The sequence below is a fragment of the Syngnathoides biaculeatus genome, chromosome 3, assembly GCF_019802595.1.
Source record: "Syngnathoides biaculeatus isolate LvHL_M chromosome 3, ASM1980259v1, whole genome shotgun sequence".
NCBI classification, from domain to species: domain Eukaryota; kingdom Metazoa; phylum Chordata; class Actinopteri; order Syngnathiformes; family Syngnathidae; genus Syngnathoides; species Syngnathoides biaculeatus.
The window spans coordinates 38,983,696-39,005,692 of NC_084642.1; the positions used below are offsets into that span (position 1 = coordinate 38,983,696).

Here is a 21,997-nt window from a genome sequence, read left to right on the forward strand (position 1 = left end):
CCAAAAGGTGAGTGACCCAAGATTTATGCCTGAGAACTACCTACACCTGATAGATGCTTGATTAGTGAATGTGATTAGGATGTTAGAAGGAAGTGAAAGGGTGACACAGGAAAAGTTTTTCACTAACACTACCCAACTGAAAATCCAAGAAGATCATGTGCAGATCACAGATGACGCAGTACCTGACTGAGCTGGCGGTTCGGCTGGGCGGTATGATGAATTCTGGCCTAGAGAGACCAGCAGTGGTGGTGCTTGTTCCCCCAGAACTTTGTTGTAGGCTAGAGGCCTTGGAAGATAGGGAGCTGATGTCACCAAGGTCACCAGAGGTTAGGGAGCTGCTGATTGTACGGCACGGGGAACTGTCGCTGTCCAACACCTGACAGTCCACCACTGGGTCCTCGCTCTCCTAATAGCATTGACAAAACACTCATTTTGGATTTTAAATAAGACTGCCCATATATTGGCCACATGAGTGAATGTGAGTATGAATGGCTTCCTCTTACCACTTTTTGTTTTCATTAAAATGTGTCTTGTTTCTTTGGCCAACAGCCAAACCTCCTGAAAACGAGTATTTAAAACTTTTCCCCTCTACATGCTTCAGGAAGATATAGATAATCTACTGCTAGCTTTCATCAATGGATTGATAATAGCGCCGTAAATTACGTAAGATTATAACATGATGAAATAAAATGATTTATGAATATTTAGTTTTGAAATTGAATCTCTATTGACCTCTTTCAAAATGTCTGTCTCAGTCTGTGCAGTGTCAAATTATGATTATGGTATTGGGTAACAACTACATACTCTGGTATAACGACTCAGTAAGTTATTTTTAGGTCTTGAGTTTCCATCCATCATCACACTCGCAACTTTATATCTGCGGGCATGACTGCTGGACCACACTCGTACATTTTTCAAATGTGAGTGACTGCTGTCTGCTCACAGTCATCTGTCGATTGAGAAATTGTCTATTCAATAATTTGACAGTTTGAGTTTAAGTTTCTTTTCCTTTGCTGAATGATATTGACAGAAGTTTATTTTCTGATCAGCCTTTGTTCTGTGTTTTCCTCTCAAATGTGAAAATTTGGAGAGAGAGGTATGTCGGATTTATTTTTGCATTTATCGATACTTGTTTGAAGTAGACCTATCATGACATTTTGGGTACTACTGTAATGTATTGGCAGAAGGGCATGCTGTCAGGGGGGCGGAAATGTTCTTTGTGTGATGTTCTTTCACCCCTAAACTTTTCAGATAAAGATAAACACGCATTAGTAAACCACGAAGCCCTGTGCTCGATGGGGGCACAATTCAGTGCAATCTGTAGGCTGGTCCCAAGCCAGGATAGATGCACAGGGTTGGATCGGGAAGGGCATCCAGCGTAAAAACTGTGCCAAACAAATATTCGTTCATTAAAGATGACAAGTAATGTAATCTGAAGGAGGTTACCAAGTGTCACGTAGTGGTAGGGTAGAGTGGAGCTTGACAGCATAGGATGGTGGTGTGTAGGATGACTCTGGTGGTGGGAAGGAAGATTAAGAAGACAAAGGTAGAGCAGAGAACCATGTGGTGGAAGCTGAGAAACAAAGAATATGCAGCTTTACGGAAATATATGAGATAGGCTCTCGATGGATATGAGGAGGTCCCAGATGAGTGGACTACTACAGCCATGGTGATTAGAGAGACAGGCAGGAGAGTACATCATGTGTCTTCTGGTAGGAAAGGGGAGAAGGAGACTTGGTGGTGGAACCCCAAAATACAGCAAGTCATACAAGAAAAAGATTGGCAATGAAGAAGTGGGACACAGAGGACTGAGGAAAGGCAAAAGTAATACATGGAGATGCAACACAAGGTACAGGTAGAGGTAGCAAAGGCTAAACAAGAGGCATATGATGAGCGATACACCAGGTTGGACACGAAAAAAGGAAAAAAGAAAGGATCTCTACAGGTTGGCCAGACAGTGGGATAGATATGGGAAAGATGTGCAACAGATAAGGCGGATTAGGGATAGAGATGGAAATGTGTTGACTGGTGCCAGTAAAGTGCAAAATAGATGGAAAGAATACTTTGAGAAGTTGATGAATGGCAGAAGGAAGAGTAGAAGAGACATGTGATTGACCAGGAAGTCGAAATAATTGACCCCTCCGTAGAAATTGCGCAATCCGTGTCACTGACCAGAGGCCAGAGATCTGCATAAACCACGCCCCTTTTTTGGACCCGCAGTTTTCTCAGACAACGCTGGATCCTCCAGTATAGCTTCTGTTGGCGTTTTATCGCGTATTTGGGTTCTTTAACAATAGATATGGTTAAGAGGTGGAGTCACGGACTTTACAATAGTGACGACAGGTATCCTGAAAGGCTAGTTGGCGGAGTTCAATTCGTACCCTTTCAAAAACCGAAGACCCAGTACGAAAAATGTCTTTGATGGATCAAGCTTTGTGGAAGACCGCATCATCAACTGAATCCATCTAAAATCAACCGGAACAGAAGACCGAGTACGAAAAATGTCTTTGATGGATAAAACTTTGTGGAAGACCCTATGATCAAGTGAATCCATCAACCGGAACAGATATGTTTGCACGAAGGTAAGTCCTATATTTGATTTTCAATACATGTCTCATATAAATGAATTAGCAGTTCTTCGCTTCCATAATATCGCTACGTGTGACTGATTGACACACTTGATCTGTGTTGAGCGATATTTTGCAATGATCTGACTGCACAAACGTGTCCCATTGTTCGCGGCTACGGTAAACTGGACTGTGTTAGTACGAAGGTATGCCCTATATTTGATTTTCAATACATGTCTCATATAAATGAATTAGCAGTTCTTCACTTGCATAATATCTAAGTGTGAATGATTATCACACTTGATCTGTGTTGAGCGATATTTTGCGATGATCTGACTGCACAAAAGTGTCTCTGTTCGGCGGTGAGCAAAGCTAAACCGGACTAGCAGTCCTAAAAGCCTTCGACGTGCACTGAGACACCAAGACTGAAGGATGTTTGAGGACACTAAAGTAGTGATTGTCGTACTCGGTCGGGACTTACGTAGATTCGGCACTAATTCAGGAATAATTATTGAGGGGAGCGCGTGACGTTACACAAAGAAAACGAGAGAAACAACTCGTAGCCTTCTTTTCCTTCATACGGTGGTTCACAAACGGCTATACAGATTCTGCACACAAGTGTGATATGTAACACGAAAATAGGAAACTGCCAATGAAGAATTCGCCTTTGGGTTATAATATATTATATTATGTGGCTTCTCGGTCTTCCTCTGACTCTGGAAAGATCTCGCGCTAATATCAATGGTTTCTCCGTCGATATGCATGTAAATACCATTGAAATACCACTCGCTGAAATACTTGAAGCCCTGCTGTCTGCTTTTCAACGATATTTCACTGTTAGCTAAGAATGCGAGTGAGAAATCAGACGGTAAATTGGACAGTTTCGCTCTATTCTTTTCTTGCTGCGCCGATATTTTTGCTAATTGTTTGTCTGACGTCAGCGCACGTGGCGTGACTTCAGGAGGCGTGGTTAAGTGCCCTGTACGGAGGGGTCAATTGGTAAGGGGAAGTTAGAAAGGCAATAAAGAGGATGAAAAATGGAAAGGCAGTTGGTCCTGATGACATACCTCTCTGCAGGCATGGAAGCAATTCAAAGAGGTGGCTCTAAAGTTTTTGACCAACTTATTCAACAGAATAGTAGCAGGTGAGAAGATGTAAGAAGATTTAAATGTTCAAGTTTTTTTTTTAACTTTGCTTTCAAGTTGTTTTTATCATGTAAAGCACAATGGGTTATTCCTTGTGTATGAAATGTGCTTCTTTTCCTTTCGGCTTGTACCGGTCGGGGTCGCCACAGTGCATCATGCTTTTCCATGTGCACCTATCGCCTTCATCTTCCTCTCTTACACCAACTGCCTTCATGTCTTCCCTCACAACATCCATCAACCTTCTCTTTGGTCTTCCTCTTGTTCTTTTGGATGGCAGCTCCATCCTCAGCATCTTTCTACCAATATACTAACACTCTCTTGCCTCTCATGTGCAAACCACAGAAGTCTGCTCTCTTAATCCTTGTCTTCAAAACATCTAACTTTGACTTTCCCTTGAATGAGCTTATTAATTTTATCCTGCTCACTCCTAGAGAGAATCTCGATATCTTCATTTCTGCTACCTCGAGTTCTGCTTCCTGTTGTCTCTTCAGTGCCACCGTCTCTAATCCATACATCATGGCCATTCTCACCACTGTTTTATAAACATTGCCCTAGCGGAGACTCTTTTGTCACATAACACACCAGACACCTTCCAAAAGCTAGTCCAACCTGCTTGGACCAGTTACTTTACTTCCTTACCACACTCAACATAGCTCTCTATTGTTGAGCTCAAGTAGATGAAGCCATTAAAGGAAATGAAATGTATAGAAGTTAATCAACAAGGCGATGTATTTGTAATACTGCTTAATGTGTGAAAGTCTGTGGATGAAAAGTTGCAGTGTGAGAATGTGGCAAGAAAGTAATTACAGCAGATAGCGTGCTAAGAACGTAATGTTCTCGACGGTTGGGTGGTGATGACCACAATCAGCAGGTGTGACGCGACGCGACACTTGACCCATAACTAGAGGGAGACGGGAGCAACAAAACATCAACAACCGCAGGCGGGAGGAGTCAGCCCACCATCCTGCGGACCAAAAAAGACCAATGAGAGAGCGCTAAGGATAACTGCAGGAGACACATAACCAATAGTGAATTAGTAGATTGTACTGTTAAATTGTCCTGGGCAATTTTTTTAGCTTAAAGGAATTTAAATAAAGTGTTGGACTTAGCATTTTTCAAAATTGATGCCAATATTTTCATTTTTCCTGCAAACTTATAGGATTGGCTCCAAGTATCGGTTTTCGGCCTCTTTGACTAATAATCCATTTCGATAATGGCCTTGCAAAAAAGATGGGTCAATCATGAGAATAAATGGATAAAAATATGATCCAGAGCACTCTTTACCTCAGTCTGATGCAACAGTTTACCTTTCAATTGGAGAATGACCAAGTGGCTTTAGGTGAGAGGCTGCGTACACCACGAATTGGTTGACAGCCAATCCAGGGTACATTTCATACACCTTTTGAAGTGTTGGAAAGTCGCAGAATGTAAAGAAAACTCACACCAGCACGGGGAGAACATGCAAAGACCACATAGGATGGCTGTAGCAGAAATTTAAAGCCCACTCCTGAGAATAATGAAGCAGACGTAGCAACACCTCCACATTGCAACCAGCTGGGAGTTGAAGCAGTGAAAGACGGGGCACATATAGTTGTGTTGAAAAGTATTGGTACCCCATGAGCATAATGGGACCCCATGTTTTTAATAAGTCTTCTCACTCAGGCATTTATAAAATAGAAATAATTTTGGTAATCCTAATTGTCATAAAACAGGAAATATTTATTCTGATTTCACATGAGATAGTCAAGGGGGGAAAAAAAGCATACTGTTTTTTATGCATTCATGGTGAAAAAAAGTTGGCGTCCCTGGGGTGCTAATATATTCAAGCACAACTGTACAACCGATCACACTAACATTTACTCACTGAGCGAAAACATTGCCTCCACCAAAACCCGTGAGTGTGCCACTACAGGCACTAAAGTATGTGAAAGTTCCATTGAGCTAAAATATGAGTATAATCATTTACCTCAGTGACTTTGCGATGAACCTCTTTGCCATCCTCATAATAAACATCTGTAATGATCCGTGTGATGGTGGTCCGTACTTCCTGGATGGTTCGCACATGTCTGCAGTGGGAGGGGCCAGTTTTTCTTCGATAAGATGGAGTCTCTGGTTCACCCTATTAAAAATGAAAATTAGCGATTCAATTTGAGGAAATATAACTAAACAAAAAAATTAATAACAAATTTCGGCCACTTGTATCCAGGATCTTGTTCTTTCGGTCACAGCTTGTGCCCATAGGTGAAGGTAGGAACATAGATCGAATGGTAAATTGAGAGCGTCGCCTTTCAGCTTAGCTCCCTCTTTACCACAACGGACCGAAACAAAGTCCGCATCACTGCAGACGCTACACCAATCAGTCTGTCGATCCCTGCTCCATTCTTCCATCACTACTTGTGAACAAGACCCCAAGATACTTGTATTCCTCCAACTGGGGCAGGATATCATCCCCAACCCGGACAGGCAATGCGACCCTTTTCCGAGTGAGGACCATGGTCTCAGATTTGGAGGTGCTGATTCTCATCCCAGCTGCTTCACACTCAGCTGTGAACCGCTCCAGTGAAAGTTGGCGATCGCGCCTTGATGAAGCCAACAGAACTATATTATCGGCGAAGAGCACAAATGCAATGTTGAGGCCACCAAATCGGACACACACTACGCCTAGGCTGGACCTAGAGATTCTGTCCATAAAAGTTATGAAAAAAATCTTGACAAAGGACAGCCTTGGCGCAGTCCAACTCACTGGAAACAAGTCCAACTTATTCCTGGGAGTGAGGATCAAACTCTGACAGTGGTCGTACAGGGACCAGACAGCTCGTATCAGGGGGTTCAGTACCCCAAACTCCCAAAGAACCCCACACAAGACTCCCTGAGGGACACTGTCAAACACCTTCTCCAAGTCCACAAAACACATGTAGACTGGTTGGTGAACTCCAATGCACGCTTGAGAATCCTGCCGAGGGTGTAGAGATGGTGCACTATTCCACGGCCAGGATGGAAACCACATTGCTCTTTCTTGAACGAGATTCAACTTCCCGACGGACGCTGCTCCCCAGCACCCCTGAACAGACTTTACCAGGAAGGCTGAGGACTGTGATACCCCTTATAGTTGAACCACACCCTCCGGTCCACCTTCTTAAAAAGGGGGGCCACCACCCCGGTCTTTGAAGCCAAATGCACTGTCCCCGATGTCCACGTGATGTTGCAGAGGCGTGTCAACCAGCCCCACAACATCCAGAGCCTTTAGGAACTCCAGGCAAATCTCACTAACCCCCAGGGCCCTGCCACCAAGGAGCTTTTTAACCACGTCAGTGACCTTAACCACAGAGATAGAAGAGCCCGCCTCAGAGCACCTAGACTCAGCTTCCTCATGGGAAGGCGTGTTGGTGGAATTGAGGTGGTCTTCAAAGTATTCTAAACCAGCGACTCACAATATCCTGAGCTGAGGTCAGCAGTTCCTCATCCACACTATACAGTGTTGACAGTGCACTGCTTCCCCCTCCTGAGACACCGGACAATGGACCAGAATTTCGTCAAAGCAGTCTTGAAGTCGTTCTCCATGGCCTCACCGAACTCCTCCCACGCATGGGTTTTTGCCTCAGGGACCACCGAAGCTGCCTAGAGAGTACCACAGGCCAAGAATGCCAGATAGGACTCCTCCAACAGTTTGAAAAGATCCCTCACTGTTTGTGTCCTCCAACTTGTTCGGGGGTTGCGGCCACGGCAGGCACCGACCACCTTACGGCCACAGCTCCAGTGGGCCGCCTCAGGAATGGAGGCGGGGAACATCGTCCACTCAGACTCAATGTCCCCCACCTCCCCGTGACATGAGCAAAGTTCTTTTGGAGGTGAGAGTTGAAATTCCTTCTGTCAGAGGAATCTGCCAGCCGTTCCCAGCAGACCCTCACAACACATTTGGGCCTGCCACGTCGGACCGGCATCTTCCGCACCATCGGAGACAACTCACCACAAGGTCGTTATCAGTTGACAGCTCCGCCCCTCTCTTCACCTGAGTGTCCAAGACATGCGGTCACATGACCACAAAGTTGACAATCAAACTTGGTGCCAGGTGCATATGTGGACACCCTTATGCCGGAACATAGTGTTCATTATGGACAATCCGTGATGAGCAAGAAGTCCAGTAACAGAACAACACTCGAGTTCTGAACAGGGGGGCTGTTCTTCCATATCACTGTCATTGTCCACGTGGGCATTGAAGTCCCCAGGCAGAAAGATGGAGTCCTCAGAGAGGAAGTTCTCCAGCACTCCCTCTCATGACTCCAAAAAGGGTAGATACTCTGAACTGCTGTTTGGCGCAATACCCACACCTGCCACCTGCTCAGCGTCTTTCACCGTGGGCAACTCCAGAGTGGAACAGAGTCCAACCTCTCTTAAGAGGAGTGGTGCCAGAGCGGTGGGTAGAGGAGAGTCTGACTCCACCTAGTTGGAACCTCTCGACCTCACGCACCAACTCTGGCTCCTTCCCTGCCAGAGAGGTGATATTCCATGTCTCCAGAGCTAGTTTCTGTTTTGTATTAGTGCTTTGTCTGGTCAACTAACTGCGAGAAATGAGGGATTTCTGTATTTTTGTGAAAAAGGTGCATGACACAAGGTCTATACAGTCCCACGACAAAGTATACACAGCCCTTCACTTTTTCCATATTTTTCTGTTAAGACTTTTTGTAAAGCTGATTTGAGTATACAGAATTGTGTGAAGCCACAAGTCTGTGGAAGGATAAAAGAATTTTATTAACATCCTTAATGTCAGGTGGGTTTCCAGAGCCACTAAAAACAGCTTTAATTAAACCACTGCTGAAAAAGGACAATCTTGACAAGATGTAAAATGAAGAACTGCAGTCCAATCTCAAATCTCCCATTTTTAAGTAAGATCCATGAAAAAGTGGGTTTTGAACAGATTATTTGTTAACCCAAAATGACTGCTACAATGCTTTCCAGTCAGGTTTTAGACAGCACGAAAGCACTGACACTGCACTGACCTAAGTGATCAATGACATGTCTGAACAAAGAAGATGGGAAAACGTTAGTCTTAGTTGTACTATATTTCACTGTCGCATTTGATACAGTTGACCACAAAATACTCCTCAAACGACTGGCGAACTGGCAGGTCTATGCAGAACTCTACTAAACTGGTTCAAAACATACATGGAGAATAGGAAGTACTTTGTGACAATAGGTAACTTCACATCTGAGGAAACAAGAATGACGGGAAGTTCCCCAAGGTTCCATTCTGGTACCTCTTCTGTTTAACAACTACATGCTCCCACTAGCACACATTATAAAGAACAACAAAATAAATTAGCACATCTTTTCAGATGACACACATATATATTACAATGTCACCAGGAGACTGAGTATAAGCTCTTGGAAATGAGATTAATGACTGGATGTGTCACAACTTTCTCCAGCTAAGCAAAAACAAAACCGAGGTCGTTATTTTTGGAGCCAAAGAGACACGATAACAGGTCACCACAGAACTCTAATCTATAGACCTTAGTACTACCAACCAGGCCATAAATCTGGGTGTGGTGATGGACCTAGACCTAAATTTGGAAAACCACACCAATCACCTTAATAACATATCAAGGTTAAAAGACTTGATGTAAGAGCAGGACCTGGAATAACTAGTCCTTGTATCCATTTTCAGAAGGCTTGATTACTGTAACAGCATATTTACAAGTCTACCTATATATATAAGAAAATCAAACAACTGCAGCTCATTCAGAACTCCGCTGCTTGAGTCCTCACTCAGACCAAAAAAGTGGACCCCATTAGTCCAGGTCTTAGGTCAGGGGTACCCAGACTTTTTTTTACCCCAAGATCTACTTTTCAAGCAGCCACCCTCTCGCAATCAGGGGGAAAGGAACCTCTTGGGTGTCTTCTTTTTTTTGGAATGACCAATAATGAAATAGAATCACAAATCACAAAAGATCTACACACTACAAAAATGCAACATATTTATTTTATAGTATAGTAAGGATTCTTTATGTGTAAATGTATGTTTGTGTGCCTTGCATAACCACATGAGCCAATATTGCACAACACAACTGTGAACCTTTTTTGTAACTAAGTTCAGTGGATGATCATTAAACACCACACGAATGAAAATGCACATTTGGGCTGCGTCACTCACGTCAGTAGATTCGTCCAACTGCAGTGAGAAACACTCACAAGTTCCAATGTCCTTCCACACAACTGCCATGGCTTCACAGCGCCGTGTAACTGTACTCCTTGACAGTGGTAGAGCTTTTTTTGAAGATACTCTTTCCGTCTTATTTTTAAAAAGTCAGAACAATGAGTCAGCTCTGCCTCTTTGACCATCTCTCCATCTTACGAAGGACTTCTTGTTGTTAACCATGGTGTGACGAACCCAGAATGAATGGTGACTTTCGCTGATGAACTCTGTGTGAAAAGTGACTGCTGTGCGGCCACTTGGGATTTTGGTACGTTCACTTTTCACATTCTTAGCTCGCTTTGTGGGGGAATGTTGGTGTCGTATTTGACAAACTGTTCGAAAATGCCACTCCACATTTCACTACACTGGCAGATGAGGCAAACGCACTTCTAAAATGACCGTGAAAAAATACTCTGCCTGCCATTCTGTATAAAAGTGATACGTTTGTCATCTTCTTTGCTCTCGCGAGAGCTTAAAATAGTCGGGGGACTCGCTGACTAGTGTGTTTTACTGTACTCAGTGTCATCGTTTGCACACGCGCGGTGAGCTAAAGGGCAGAAAAATATGGCTGACTTCCCCCCCAGCTCACTGTCACAATTGACCAAGACTGCCTCGCGATCGATATTATAGTATTATTCAGGTTGGTCATTTTTAACTAAATAATTCTTAGTAATGTGTATGTGTGTGTGTGTGTGTGTGTGTGAGGGTGTGTGTGTACAATAACAGAAGAACCTTGTCAGATGTACTGGCAGCAGCAGTGTTGTCCAAGGTGTGCACAGATGTGTCCTTCTGATTTGGGACTCTTACAGTCCTCTCTTCAGATTGCTCAGCTTGCGTGTTCTGTGCACCCTCCTGTGAAACTTCCAACACTTCCAGTTGTAAAGTCTCTGACTGCCGAGTAGGTAGGCTACATCCAAATGGTGGAGTCTGGGAGCTTCTTTGTGGTGAGGTGAACAGTTCTCCCCTACAGAAGGGCAAAAAATGGCAGAGATATGTGCAGATGTACCCAAATGAGAGGTTAATGTACATTTCCAAATACATTGCGGTGAAAAAGTATGGCCCCCTTTTCAAAATCTTGTATTTTTGCAGTTTCCCCAGTTAGGATAATCAAAGAAAGTATACATCCAACCAAATTGAACTTAATATGCTGCTTTAAATGATTTCAATTAAAAAAAAAAATACTGAGTCACCTCTTTGTTCAATCATGAATTACCGTAACTTCCCATGTCGACAGGGTACCCTCGCTACTTCGCACTTCACTTTTTGAGTCTTCATTGCTTCGCGGGTTTTTGATTTAAAAAAAAAAAAAAAAAAAAAGAAAAATATAGCCAGATCGGCATCTTGTGGAAAAACGTGTTCATACTCAGTCTGACCAAAAAAAAATTTAAGGGCTTTTTTGGGGCATTCTTAGGGGCTGACACGAAAAATTTAGGGCCATCGTGTGAAATCAAGAGTAAGGAAAAAAGACTCAACAAATGGTGCCATCAACTGTTCTTGGTTCATCAAATGTTCCAGTATCTCAGTACCTGTGACAGTGATCACGTCGCCCCTTGTGGTAGTTCTCATTGATATGACCATTGTCAACGTCTTCACATAACAGTATACAGAAAAACAGATTCTAACTACAATTGCAAGTAGATACACAAATGTCTTCTACTGATGTCTGTTTCAGCACCCCTACTCTAGCTCTTTGAGCCTACCCAGTGCCTCCTCTATTTGTTGCTGCAGAGGTGCCAAAGTGGCTCTCTTGTCCTTTGCTCAGCCTCTGAGCACATTGGCCTCGGTGATAAACCTCAGATTCCTCTTTTCTTCTGCCTCCTCACACAGCCCGTCAGCCTTCTCAATAAGCGTTGATATGTCAGTCTCTATTCTGGCTTTTTTGGCTTTGAGGCAGTAGAGATGAAAAGTGGGCAGCGATGCCAAATGTACCCAGGTACGAAGTCTTCCTTTCCCCACAGTGGTAGTTTTTAGCAATGTCACTGTCTGGGAACATGACTGCAAACACTTTAGAATTATTTTCACAAGATTTGTAACTGTAATGGCTGCAGATCACTTTTAAAGTCCACACGATCTCTGCCTTTAACGAGTCCGTCTTCGTGTATTGAACTACGTTCATAAAGCCTGACTTCTGGCTGGACAACTGTGCGCATTAGGGATCGGAATCGGCTACAAATAACCGGTTTTCGTTTGTTTTTTGTTTTTTTAAACCGAAACAGTCTTCGGACTTTCGAAATCGATTAAAATTTCCAATCATTTCTTCCGGTTCCGGTACTCCACATTGCGCTATTTTTTTCAACATCATTTCCGATTTTTTCAAGTTTCGCTGTTAAAGTTGGACTCAAAAGAACATTCAGTTAAATCAAAGAAACATCAAACATGGCATCGAGGAAACGCTCCACAGTATGGGAGTAAACTTGTTTTATTGGCAGACATCAAAACACTACTCGCATAACGGGGGGGACTCTGTGAACTCGTTACTCCGGAAGAGCAACAACAAAAACAGTCCGTGCGGAACCTCGCACCCCAACTGAATTATGTAAACACCACGATGGTACCGTTTTTTTGCTACCGGTTATGAAAGTAAGCGTTTTTTTGTGATCCCTAGTGCACATGCACTGCTAGTACCACTGCCTGAAGTTGATGCTTCACTATCTTGATATTTTAGAAACAGATTCATACCAACGAAAGATGAGAGAGTCTTCACCAAATCAGCATGTCTCCTGTTTTTCCGGTGCGACTCCAGCGCTTTGACACCCATCTTTTCAAGCTGGTAACTCTGCTTGCACATATGGCAGTAAAACGTGCCGATCTTTTGGATCCCAAACTCCTTTGTTTCAACCCAAGGTTCTTGAAAAATGCACTTCCCCGTGATACAAGTCGGATCGATGAAAGAACTACGCTACGTCGTAACGAAGACGAAGTGAAATGCCTACTCACAGAAAGAAACAAACAATGGAATATCGACAAGATGGCGACTAGTTGTCAACACGGTGACTTCCGTTGACAATTTCCGGCTGATTTGGACGCCAGACGGATCGCTATTTTTTTTTTTTTACATAAAAGATTAATTTATTTTTTAGGGAGAATTTTGGCGGTAGAGTTCCTTTTGATATTTTTTTAATTTAAGGCCTCTTCAGGGGCTTGACCGGTTTTTGCGGATTTTAAGGACTTTTAGGAGCCCCTAAATGCACCTTTGAAAATTTAGGGGTTTTTAGGGACTTTTAGGGCCGCGTGCAAACCCTGTGATACTAGGCGGGTGATTGGTTCCCGGTGCAACATCCACCAATGAGAGGACAAGTGGCTTTATCCTGTGAGCTGATTGGTTGCACATCATCAAAGCCTCACCCAGCCACTTCGCCAGCTGCGAGCAAAAAATAAGACGGGAGGTGGGGGGGTGGAGGAGACAGCAAGAGACAGGCCAGACGGCGGCGAGCGAGCGAGCGACCGGCGGCTGGCTGGTCGGTCGCTGAAAGAAGGATTACGTCAACCCCCCCCAATTGTTATTTTTTTAGTAGCTCTATACACACCTACCTGTCATTTGGAACCCACAGAGCTCTCGTCCTTTGTACCTGTGCAATCCATTTTTCACGACAAACCAGGTTTTTGGAAAACTATGAAGAGCGAATCCATCCTCCCGAGTGTTCCAGCAATACAACGAGACAGAATTTTGGCTAAAACAAAGGAACAAAGAGCTACCTTTCCGCAGGTAAAACTGGTATAAACACACGAGGCCACCGGAGTGCGCTCCTGCTGATAACGTTGCTTCCTGCTTCTTCTCCAAAACAATCCCTTTAGAGGATTCTTGGAAATCACTGTCATTGTCCATGTGGACATTGAAGTCCCAAGGCATAATGATGGAGTCCTCAGAGGGGGAGCTCTCCAGCACTCCCTCTCAGGACTCCAAAAAGTGTGGTTACTCTTAACTGCTGTCTCGTGCATAGGGACAAACAACAGTCAGGACCCATCCCCCTCCCAAAGGCAGAGGGAGGCTACCCTCTCATCCACCGGGGTGAACCTCAATGAACAGGTACCGAGCTGGGTGGGGGAAGACAATAAATATGACAACACCTGCTCAGCGCCTCTCACCGTGGACAATTTCAGAGTGGAACAGAGTCCAACCCCTCGCAAGAGAACTGGTAACCAGAGTCCTCCGGATTACTACGCATTAGCTCGGCCTCCTTCCCTGACAGAGAGGTGATATATCTCCAGAGCTAGTTTCTGTAGCCGGGGAAAGGATCACCAAGCTCCCTGCCTTCGTCTACCACCTAGCTCAAATTACATCCAACCCCTATGGCCCCTCTCACAGGTGGTGAGTCTATGGGACGGGGGACCCATGTTATCCTTTCAGGCTGTGCCCGGCCAAGCCCCAAGGGTGCAGGCTCGGAACAAAAAAAGTTCATAAACAAGACCCTTCCTGGTTCTGCCCGTCTGACCAAGCTGAGTAACTAGGGAAGAATGATCTTCATCATTAGCTGAAAGACAACACAATGGTCATAAAGGCGGCGCTCCAGTGTTCCCTTGTAAGGACAGGAGAACCATCTGTGAGGTCAACCATTGTTAACGCTTTCAACCAATCAGGCCTTGACGGTAGAGTGCCTCGATGGAAACCACTTTACACAAAAGGGCACATATCGCAGCCTGCTTGGATTTTGCCAAAAGGGTTTTCAGACCTGCAAAAAAAAACTCTGGTCTGGTGAAATCAAAATTAATTTGGGGGTTTTTTGGTTTAGTTGGAAGCATCCTAACTGGAGAAGAAAAGGCAGTGCTCATCACCTAAGACCATCCATACTATGAAGCATGGTGGTGGCAGTATCATGCTGTGGGGCTGCTCTTCTACTGCAGGAACTGGGTAACTCGTCGACAAAGAGATTAAAATGACGGCTGCTAAATAGAGAAATGTTTCCAGAATATTTGTTTGCGAGTGCTCTGGAACTCAAGACTAGATAATCAATTCACCTTCCAACACAACAATGGCCCAAAGCACAACGCCACAATAAAGGAATGACTAGAGGAACAGCCTGTGTACAATGCTGTGAAAGTGTTTGCCCCCTCCTGATTTTTTTTTTGTTTGTTTTTCCATATCTATCACACACACAAAAATTTTAAATCATCCAACCAAGTTTAACATCACTCAGACAATCCAAGGAAATAGAAAATGCACAAATAAATCCAAAACTTTCAGACCCTATGTGAAAAAGTAATTGCCGCCTTGTTAAATCACTAAGACACTGCAACTAACCACAAATTTGGGAAAGGTGAGTCTGGGAGAAAAAAAAGGAAATCAGGATGGGGGCAAATACTTCTACCCACCCAACCTGACTGACCTTGGGAGAAGAAAGCAGAAAAAAATACTCAAAAATAGGTGAATACCTAGGTAGCTATTATGTTTAAATGTTTACATTTTCAATAAAGTGTTATTACTTTGCAATTGTGAGATATATGTATATTTTTTTTCCAACAAAACTAACATCAAGTAAGGGTTGAAAATGAGGGTTGCCCCGAACCAAATTTTTTACTTTGATACAATAGGAATATTGCAGTCTTAAATTTTGACTAACACTGGTCCGATCCTATGTCAACATGGCAGCAACACTATGATGGAATGTTATAAAAGGCATGATCAAGTTTCCTCAGAGAACAATAATCAGCAAGAGTAGGTCTTATTTTTCTTTCAGCTTGTCCTGTTAGGGGTCGCCACAGCGTGTCATCTTTTTCCCATCAAAGCCTATCCCGTGCATCCTCCTGTCTAACACTCACTGTCCTCATGTCCTCCCTCACAACATCCATCAACCTTTTCTTTGGTCTTCCTCTCGCTCTTTTGCCTGGCAGCTCCATCCTCAGCACCCTTCTACCAACATACTCACTCTCTGGCCTCTGAACATGTCCAAACAATGGAACCCTGCTCTCTCTAACCTTGTCTCCAAAACATCCAAATTTGGCTGTCCCTCTCATGAGCTCATTCCTAATCCTATCCAACCTGCTCTTTCCAAGCGAGAACCTCTACATCTTCATTTCTGCTACCTCAAGTTCTGCTTCTTGTTGTTTCTTCAGAGCCACAGTCTCTAATCTGTACATCATGGCCGGCCTCACCACTGTTTTATAAACTTTCCCCTTCATCCTGGCGGATACTCTTCTGTCACATAGAACACCACACACCTTCCGCCCACTGTTCCACCCCGCTTGGACCCATTTCTTCACTTCCTTACCACACTCCATTGCTCTGGATTGTTGACCCCGAGTATTTGAAGTCGTCCACCTTCTCTATCCTCTCCCTGGAGCTTCACTCTTTCTCCTCCGCCTCTGTCATTCACGCACATATATTCTGTTTTACTTCGGCTAATCTTCATTCCTCTCCTTTCCAGTGCATACCTTCATCTTTCTGTTCCTCCCCCTGTTCCCTGCTTTCACTGCAGCTCACAATATCATCTGCGAACATCATGGTCCAAGGGGAATCCAGTCTAACCTCATCTGTCAACCAATCCATTACTACCACAAACAGGAAGGGGCTCAACGCGGAACCCTGATGCAGCCCCACCTCCACCTTAAATTCTTCTATCACATCTACAGCACACCTCATCACTGTTCTGCTGCCCTCATACATGTCCTGTATTATTCTAACACAGTTCCTCTCTTGTTACTCTGTCATGGGCTTTATCTAGGTCTACAAAGATACAATGTAGCTCCTTCTCTGTACTTTTCCACGAGCAGCCTCAATGCAAATAGTGCATATGTGGTGCTGTTTCTAGGCATGAAACCATACTGGTGCAGATACTTACTTCCATCCTGTGTCTAGCCTCCACTACTCTTTCCCATAACTTCATTGTGTGGTTCATCATCTTTATTCCTCTGTAGTTTCCACAGTTCGGGACATCGCCTTTGTATTTAAAAATGGGGACTAGCAAACTTTTCCTCCATTCTTCGGGCATCTTCTCTCTCACTAGTATTCTAAAAAATAAGTTGGTCAAAAACTCCACAGCCAACTCATCAAATTGCTTCCATACCTCCACTGGTATGTCATCGGGACCAACTGTCTTTCCACTTTTCATTCTGTTCAGTGCAGTCAGTGTGAGAAAAAAATTACCCAATTATTAATATCCAATAGGTTACATATAGTAATGTTAAAAATGAAATTCCATTACAATTGAATTAAATAATTATATTGGGACGTCCTGAAAAATAACTAATAACGGCAATAAAATTTGTAAATTGCAACAGGTACGGTGGCGCAGCTGGAAAGCGTTGGCCTCACAGTTCAGAGGACCGAGGTTCAGTCCGAGCCCTCCCTGTGTGGAGTTTGCATGTTCTCCCCGTGCCTGCTTGGGTTTTCTCTGGGCACTCTGCTTCCTCCCACATCCCAAAAACATGCAACATCATTTGGACACTCTAAAATGCCCCTAGGTGTGTGTAGGTATAATTGTGAATATATTTATCAAACAACTGCTTCCAATTAAGAAATCCTTTGCTCTGCTCTATATAACATGGCAGCTGCTTAACAGGAGATAGACAGTGTGATCGTAAGTGCGGCTAGGGGTGATTGTGCGTGTGGTTGTTTGTCTCATTGTGCCTTGTGATTGGCTGGCAACCAGTTTAGGGTCTACCCTGCTACTGCCCATTGACAGCTGGGCTCGGCTATAGCAATCCCACAAGCCTTGTGAGGATAAGCGGCTAAGAAAATGGATGGGTGGATTAATTACAACGTAACCACTGCATAAATTAAACATAAGCATATTCTGTATTTGAATAGGTTAAAATTAAAAAAAAAAATTGAAAACAATGACATTCAATGAACAGAAAATACACTTTTATAGTTCAAAATTTAAAGTTTAATTCAGTTATTTATTTTTCAGTATACCGTGGGAACACCACTTGCTTTAACCACATGTAGCAAACTCTTCCTTTTACCTGATCTGCAGATCTTGGCCTCTTGGGGGCAGTATAATACTGATACATTGAGTATCAAAGTAGAAGTCATGATTGAATTTTGTTATTCTAACTAGATTTTCAGAGTCTGAAGAATACAAGCTAGATAGTATTATCTTAGCTGATTTTATGTGGTTATACAGTGTCTGCGTACCAAAATTTCTTATTTTGAGCGCTATAAGTGTAGGCAAGTAAATAAACTGTTTCTATTCCTCCTTCTCACTGAAACCACTCAAGTGATCTGGAGTAGACCATAAAACCAGTCACAATTCCTTTGACAAGCGGGCAAATTCATAAATAAATTGATAAGATGCTTACCGAATGGGCATGTGGTTGCCTCCTGGAACATGGCAGTCTACGTCTTCTGCCTCCTGTTGTCTGTGAACTTGCCTGACACAACTGAACACTGACAGACTGCTTGTACAGAAGAAAAGTTGTTTTTTTTCCCCCACAAAGGTATAACAACCCATTTGGCTATTCATAAAACTGAAAAAAATTGGAAATGAATGTAAAGATAAGGAATGTAATATTTTACCTTGTTTCCTCCTTGGCAACAGTGGTGACCGTGGCAACAGATTCATCCTCCTCTGATAGTCCTGGCTCTGCATGGAAAGAGTTGTTACTGAGGAAGTACTATGTGCATGTAGCACTTCCATGGTAACCATTTAGTTAGAATATGCTCAGCAGGCCAAACATCTCTTACTCTGCAAACTGAAGCGTTCTGAGCTTTCCTCTTCAATGGGGGTCACAAACCTCATTCTCAGACTCAGCCTATTGTCCCCCTTCTCTGATAAGTTGTCTCCACATTCTTCTGGAGCATTGCCTTTGGCTTCCATCACCACATCAGCATTAACACTCATCGCAACATCTGACTTCTCACTAAATGTTTCTAGATAAATAAAGAAACAATGATGTTTGGCTTTAAAATAATATTTCTACCTAATATTTAAAAATGACTTGGTTGCCACTGTCTTTCAGAGGAACACACCAATGGGAGTGCTGTGTCTAAGTGTCCCCTTCAGCTGGTTAATTAGAGGTGGCGTTGCTCCAACAACTGGACCAATGAGCTCCCCATCTTTTGGAAGTGTGAAATGGAAGGACATCTCTGGACATAAGCATAAGAATCAGCCCATCAGACACATACTCTCTAACCAGGTTTAGTAGCTTTTGACTCTTAAGGTCATCATACCTCCTGAGCTACCACTGAAGCTCTTGGCTCTGTACTCCTCTGGTTCTTGTTCCAAGGGCTCATGGCCAACAGTAAATGACACTTTGCCTGTGCTTGAATGGGGATCATTACCTTTTAAAAGTTGTGAGGGTATTTTGGGAGAATTCTGTGAGTCTCTGTTGCTCTCTGCAACTCTGACAATGCTTTCGTCTACAACTCCACCCTCGTCACCTGAAGAGGTCAGCTTACTTTGAGACTGGACTAGAGCTGTACTTGAAGCCTTGTCTCCCACTGTGTTGTCATCCTCCATCGCCACATCCTTTTCCTCTGAGGCAGAAGCGTTTTCATCTGCAAGTTTATCAATTTCAACTTTGCTCATCAGACTATTAATGGTTCCAGAGTTCTGTGACGGTGATTGTGAAGGACTCCCTACACTTGCTACTGCATTCATGCCACTCTTTGCCACCTGCATAAGAGATATATGGGTGATCGACTGAGAGTCTACACTGTGGGTTGTAATGTTTGAGGGACTATCAGGCATACAGGGGTTGACAATCATATCTGAAGATTCAACCTTTGATTGAGAACAAGCTAAAACATTTGGAGGGCTTTGGTCCTTAATATCAATCTCAAATCCTTTTGCATTTGTGTTAGGTACATTAAATAAAAGCATTGGCTCATTACAAGTTTTGGAACTAGTAGCACTTTGTGATTTCGTGGAGGTGCTGTTGCACCTACTCTGATCAGGGCATTGAAACACAGAGTCAGTAGTGTCTACTAAAGGCTGCTCTTCCAGTTTTTCTATCTGTGTGGCTTGGGTGTCCTCTATGATCTCTTCAGACAGCTTCTGGGCAAAGTTACTAAGGTCCATGTTCACAGAGAGCTGTAATGGCAACGTGAAAGCAGGAGCCAATTCCTGGCGAGGAGACCCTCGAGACATGTATTCAGTCTTATCTGATTGATTTGAAGCATCCTGACTCTGTGTTGGGATAAACACATCCTGAAAAAAAATCCCCAAAACCAATGTAAGGAAATATTTAACGGCTATGGTGCACATTTGGTAGAGTACAAGGCAATATAGTAAGAAATCTTAATCCAGAGAAGTTTTTCTCTGTAGTATTTTACATTGAGCACTGTGCATTATAAAATGAGTATTTTTTTTAAATACAAATCTTAGATGATGTAGACCTACAAATGTAAGTGTCGCATGCAACAAAGTAGAGACAAAGGCTGAATTTATGCATCAGCAAGGGAACTAAGTGATGAAAAGCAACAAATGTAGTACATACTGTAACATAATGGGCTGTTACAACTCAGAAAAAATGTGGTACATACATTAGATAATTCTGGCTGAGAGGGTAAAGAGAGCGGCTGCTCTATAACAAAACCAGGAGAGATCTGGGAGACATGGGTTGAGGTGGGTGGTTGCAGTTTCAAAGATGCCTCAGTTTCCATTGGCACTTGTCCCTTTAGGCCAGCTTGCTCTTCTGGGGGCTGGCAGATATCCATGGGTTCAACAGCACCTGACAAAGCAAATGTTTGTCTCAAAATAATTTGGGATTCCTTTTTTAAAATTTATGTTAAACCAAAAATGTTTTTCTACCACGTTGGCTGTCTGCTCCAGTTGTTAAGTCAGGGGTGTAGGGAAAGTTGCCTGGAGTTGTGGCAACATAATCAACAGAGCTTCTAGGGGGCAAATGAGAATTTCAGGTAATTTCTCTCTGTGTTGATTGTTTGTACTCAATGTGTATATACCGCATTTTCAGGACTACAGAGCACTGAATAATAAGCCGCACCCACTCTATGTTGCGATTTTTCCCCATACATTGCCCGCAGCAGACCAGACATTGCTGTGCATGCCGGTATGTTGTAAAATTAGATATTCACAAACAAAGACTGAAAATGTTTATTTATACATATCTTTTTTCCAAACACTGACTGTAACACGGCATTAAAATGGCTCAAACACAACAGAAAAGTCTGTTTCTATTCCTCCTCCTCACTGAGACCACTAAAGTGATCGTCTTCAATATCGGAGTTGAGTGTCAGGAAGCCTCCATCACAGATTTCAGTCTCTCTGTTGCTCTCAATGTAATTTTCATCTTGAGTTACTGCTGAAGTTGTATGTTCTCACACAGCAGTCCAGCCTTTCGAACTCCAGTGGTGATAGTTGATTCTTTCACACTGCTTCATGCTTTTAAGATATACTACCAAACCTCAGAAAAGGATGACTTTCCAATGCGCCAGTTTTTTAGAAGGATTTTAAATAAATAAAAATAAATATGTATTACGCATTAATGTGTGTTGTGCTTCCGTTTGGCTATGAGCGCACCAAAAACTTGAGTCATCATCTTCTACACACGCTCAAGGTAGCTTAGTTGTCTTCGACGCATAATTGAGGTAGATTCTTCTTCAATGCGCGCTTGAGGTAGATTCTTTTTATCCACACTGTGAAGGTAAAGTGTTCTTATACAAATTGGAGCCATTCACACATGCCCACACCAAAGTGCATTATAAGGAACGACCATGTTTTAAATATTATATTCAAACAAGTTTTTGTTGTACTTTTAAACTTAGAACCACAAGCACATTTTTTTATATATTTTAGCCCCATTATTAAATATACCAAAAAGTTGATACCGGCAGAAAAAACTAACAGCTTGTCGTCCACAAAATACGGTAATTATAATTTGACTTACTGGGATAAGCTCTGTTGTGCAAATGTTTCCTGTCCAGAAAGATGTAACAGCCGCAAGGTTTGGGCAGGTGTTGAAGGGTGACCTTGTTGCTCTGGCTCAGACACTGTAGTGTCTATTCCAGCATCTAAAAGAACCACAACAGCAACAAAACATTACCTTAGTATGGTAACTAAACCTAGCTGTATATTTAAACATACAGTAGAACCTGCGGTTATGAATTCCGTGTATGTTTGTATCTTTCAGTGACCCAGTTTGTTTTTGAAAAGTTCAGAAACTGAGTTAATGTTTCCCATTGAAATGAATCT

General features: G+C 43.0%; 1 protein-coding gene across 6 annotated transcripts in view; it reads right to left on the reverse strand.

Annotated features, from left to right (window-relative positions):
- Positions 1-21,997, reverse strand: part of tp53bp1 (tumor protein p53 binding protein, 1) — a 92,638-nt gene that overhangs the window by 24,330 nt on the left and 46,311 nt on the right. For all 6 annotated transcript variants that reach the window (XM_061815760.1, XM_061815758.1, XM_061815757.1 and 3 more), the window contains 11 exons: positions 21,693-21,816; positions 20,597-20,679; positions 20,329-20,516; positions 19,015-19,993; positions 18,814-18,930; positions 18,529-18,714; positions 18,361-18,427; positions 18,144-18,239; positions 10,638-10,869; positions 5,679-5,831; positions 183-406 (listed from right to left, as the gene is read on the reverse strand). In XM_061815760.1, the coding sequence (XP_061671744.1) occupies positions 183-406; positions 5,679-5,831; positions 10,638-10,869; positions 18,144-18,239; positions 18,361-18,427; positions 18,529-18,714; positions 18,814-18,930; positions 19,015-19,993; positions 20,329-20,516; positions 20,597-20,679; positions 21,693-21,816 (2,449 nt within the window). The remainder of the gene's footprint in view (positions 1-182; positions 407-5,678; positions 5,832-10,637; positions 10,870-18,143; positions 18,240-18,360; positions 18,428-18,528; positions 18,715-18,813; positions 18,931-19,014; positions 19,994-20,328; positions 20,517-20,596; positions 20,680-21,692; positions 21,817-21,997) is intronic.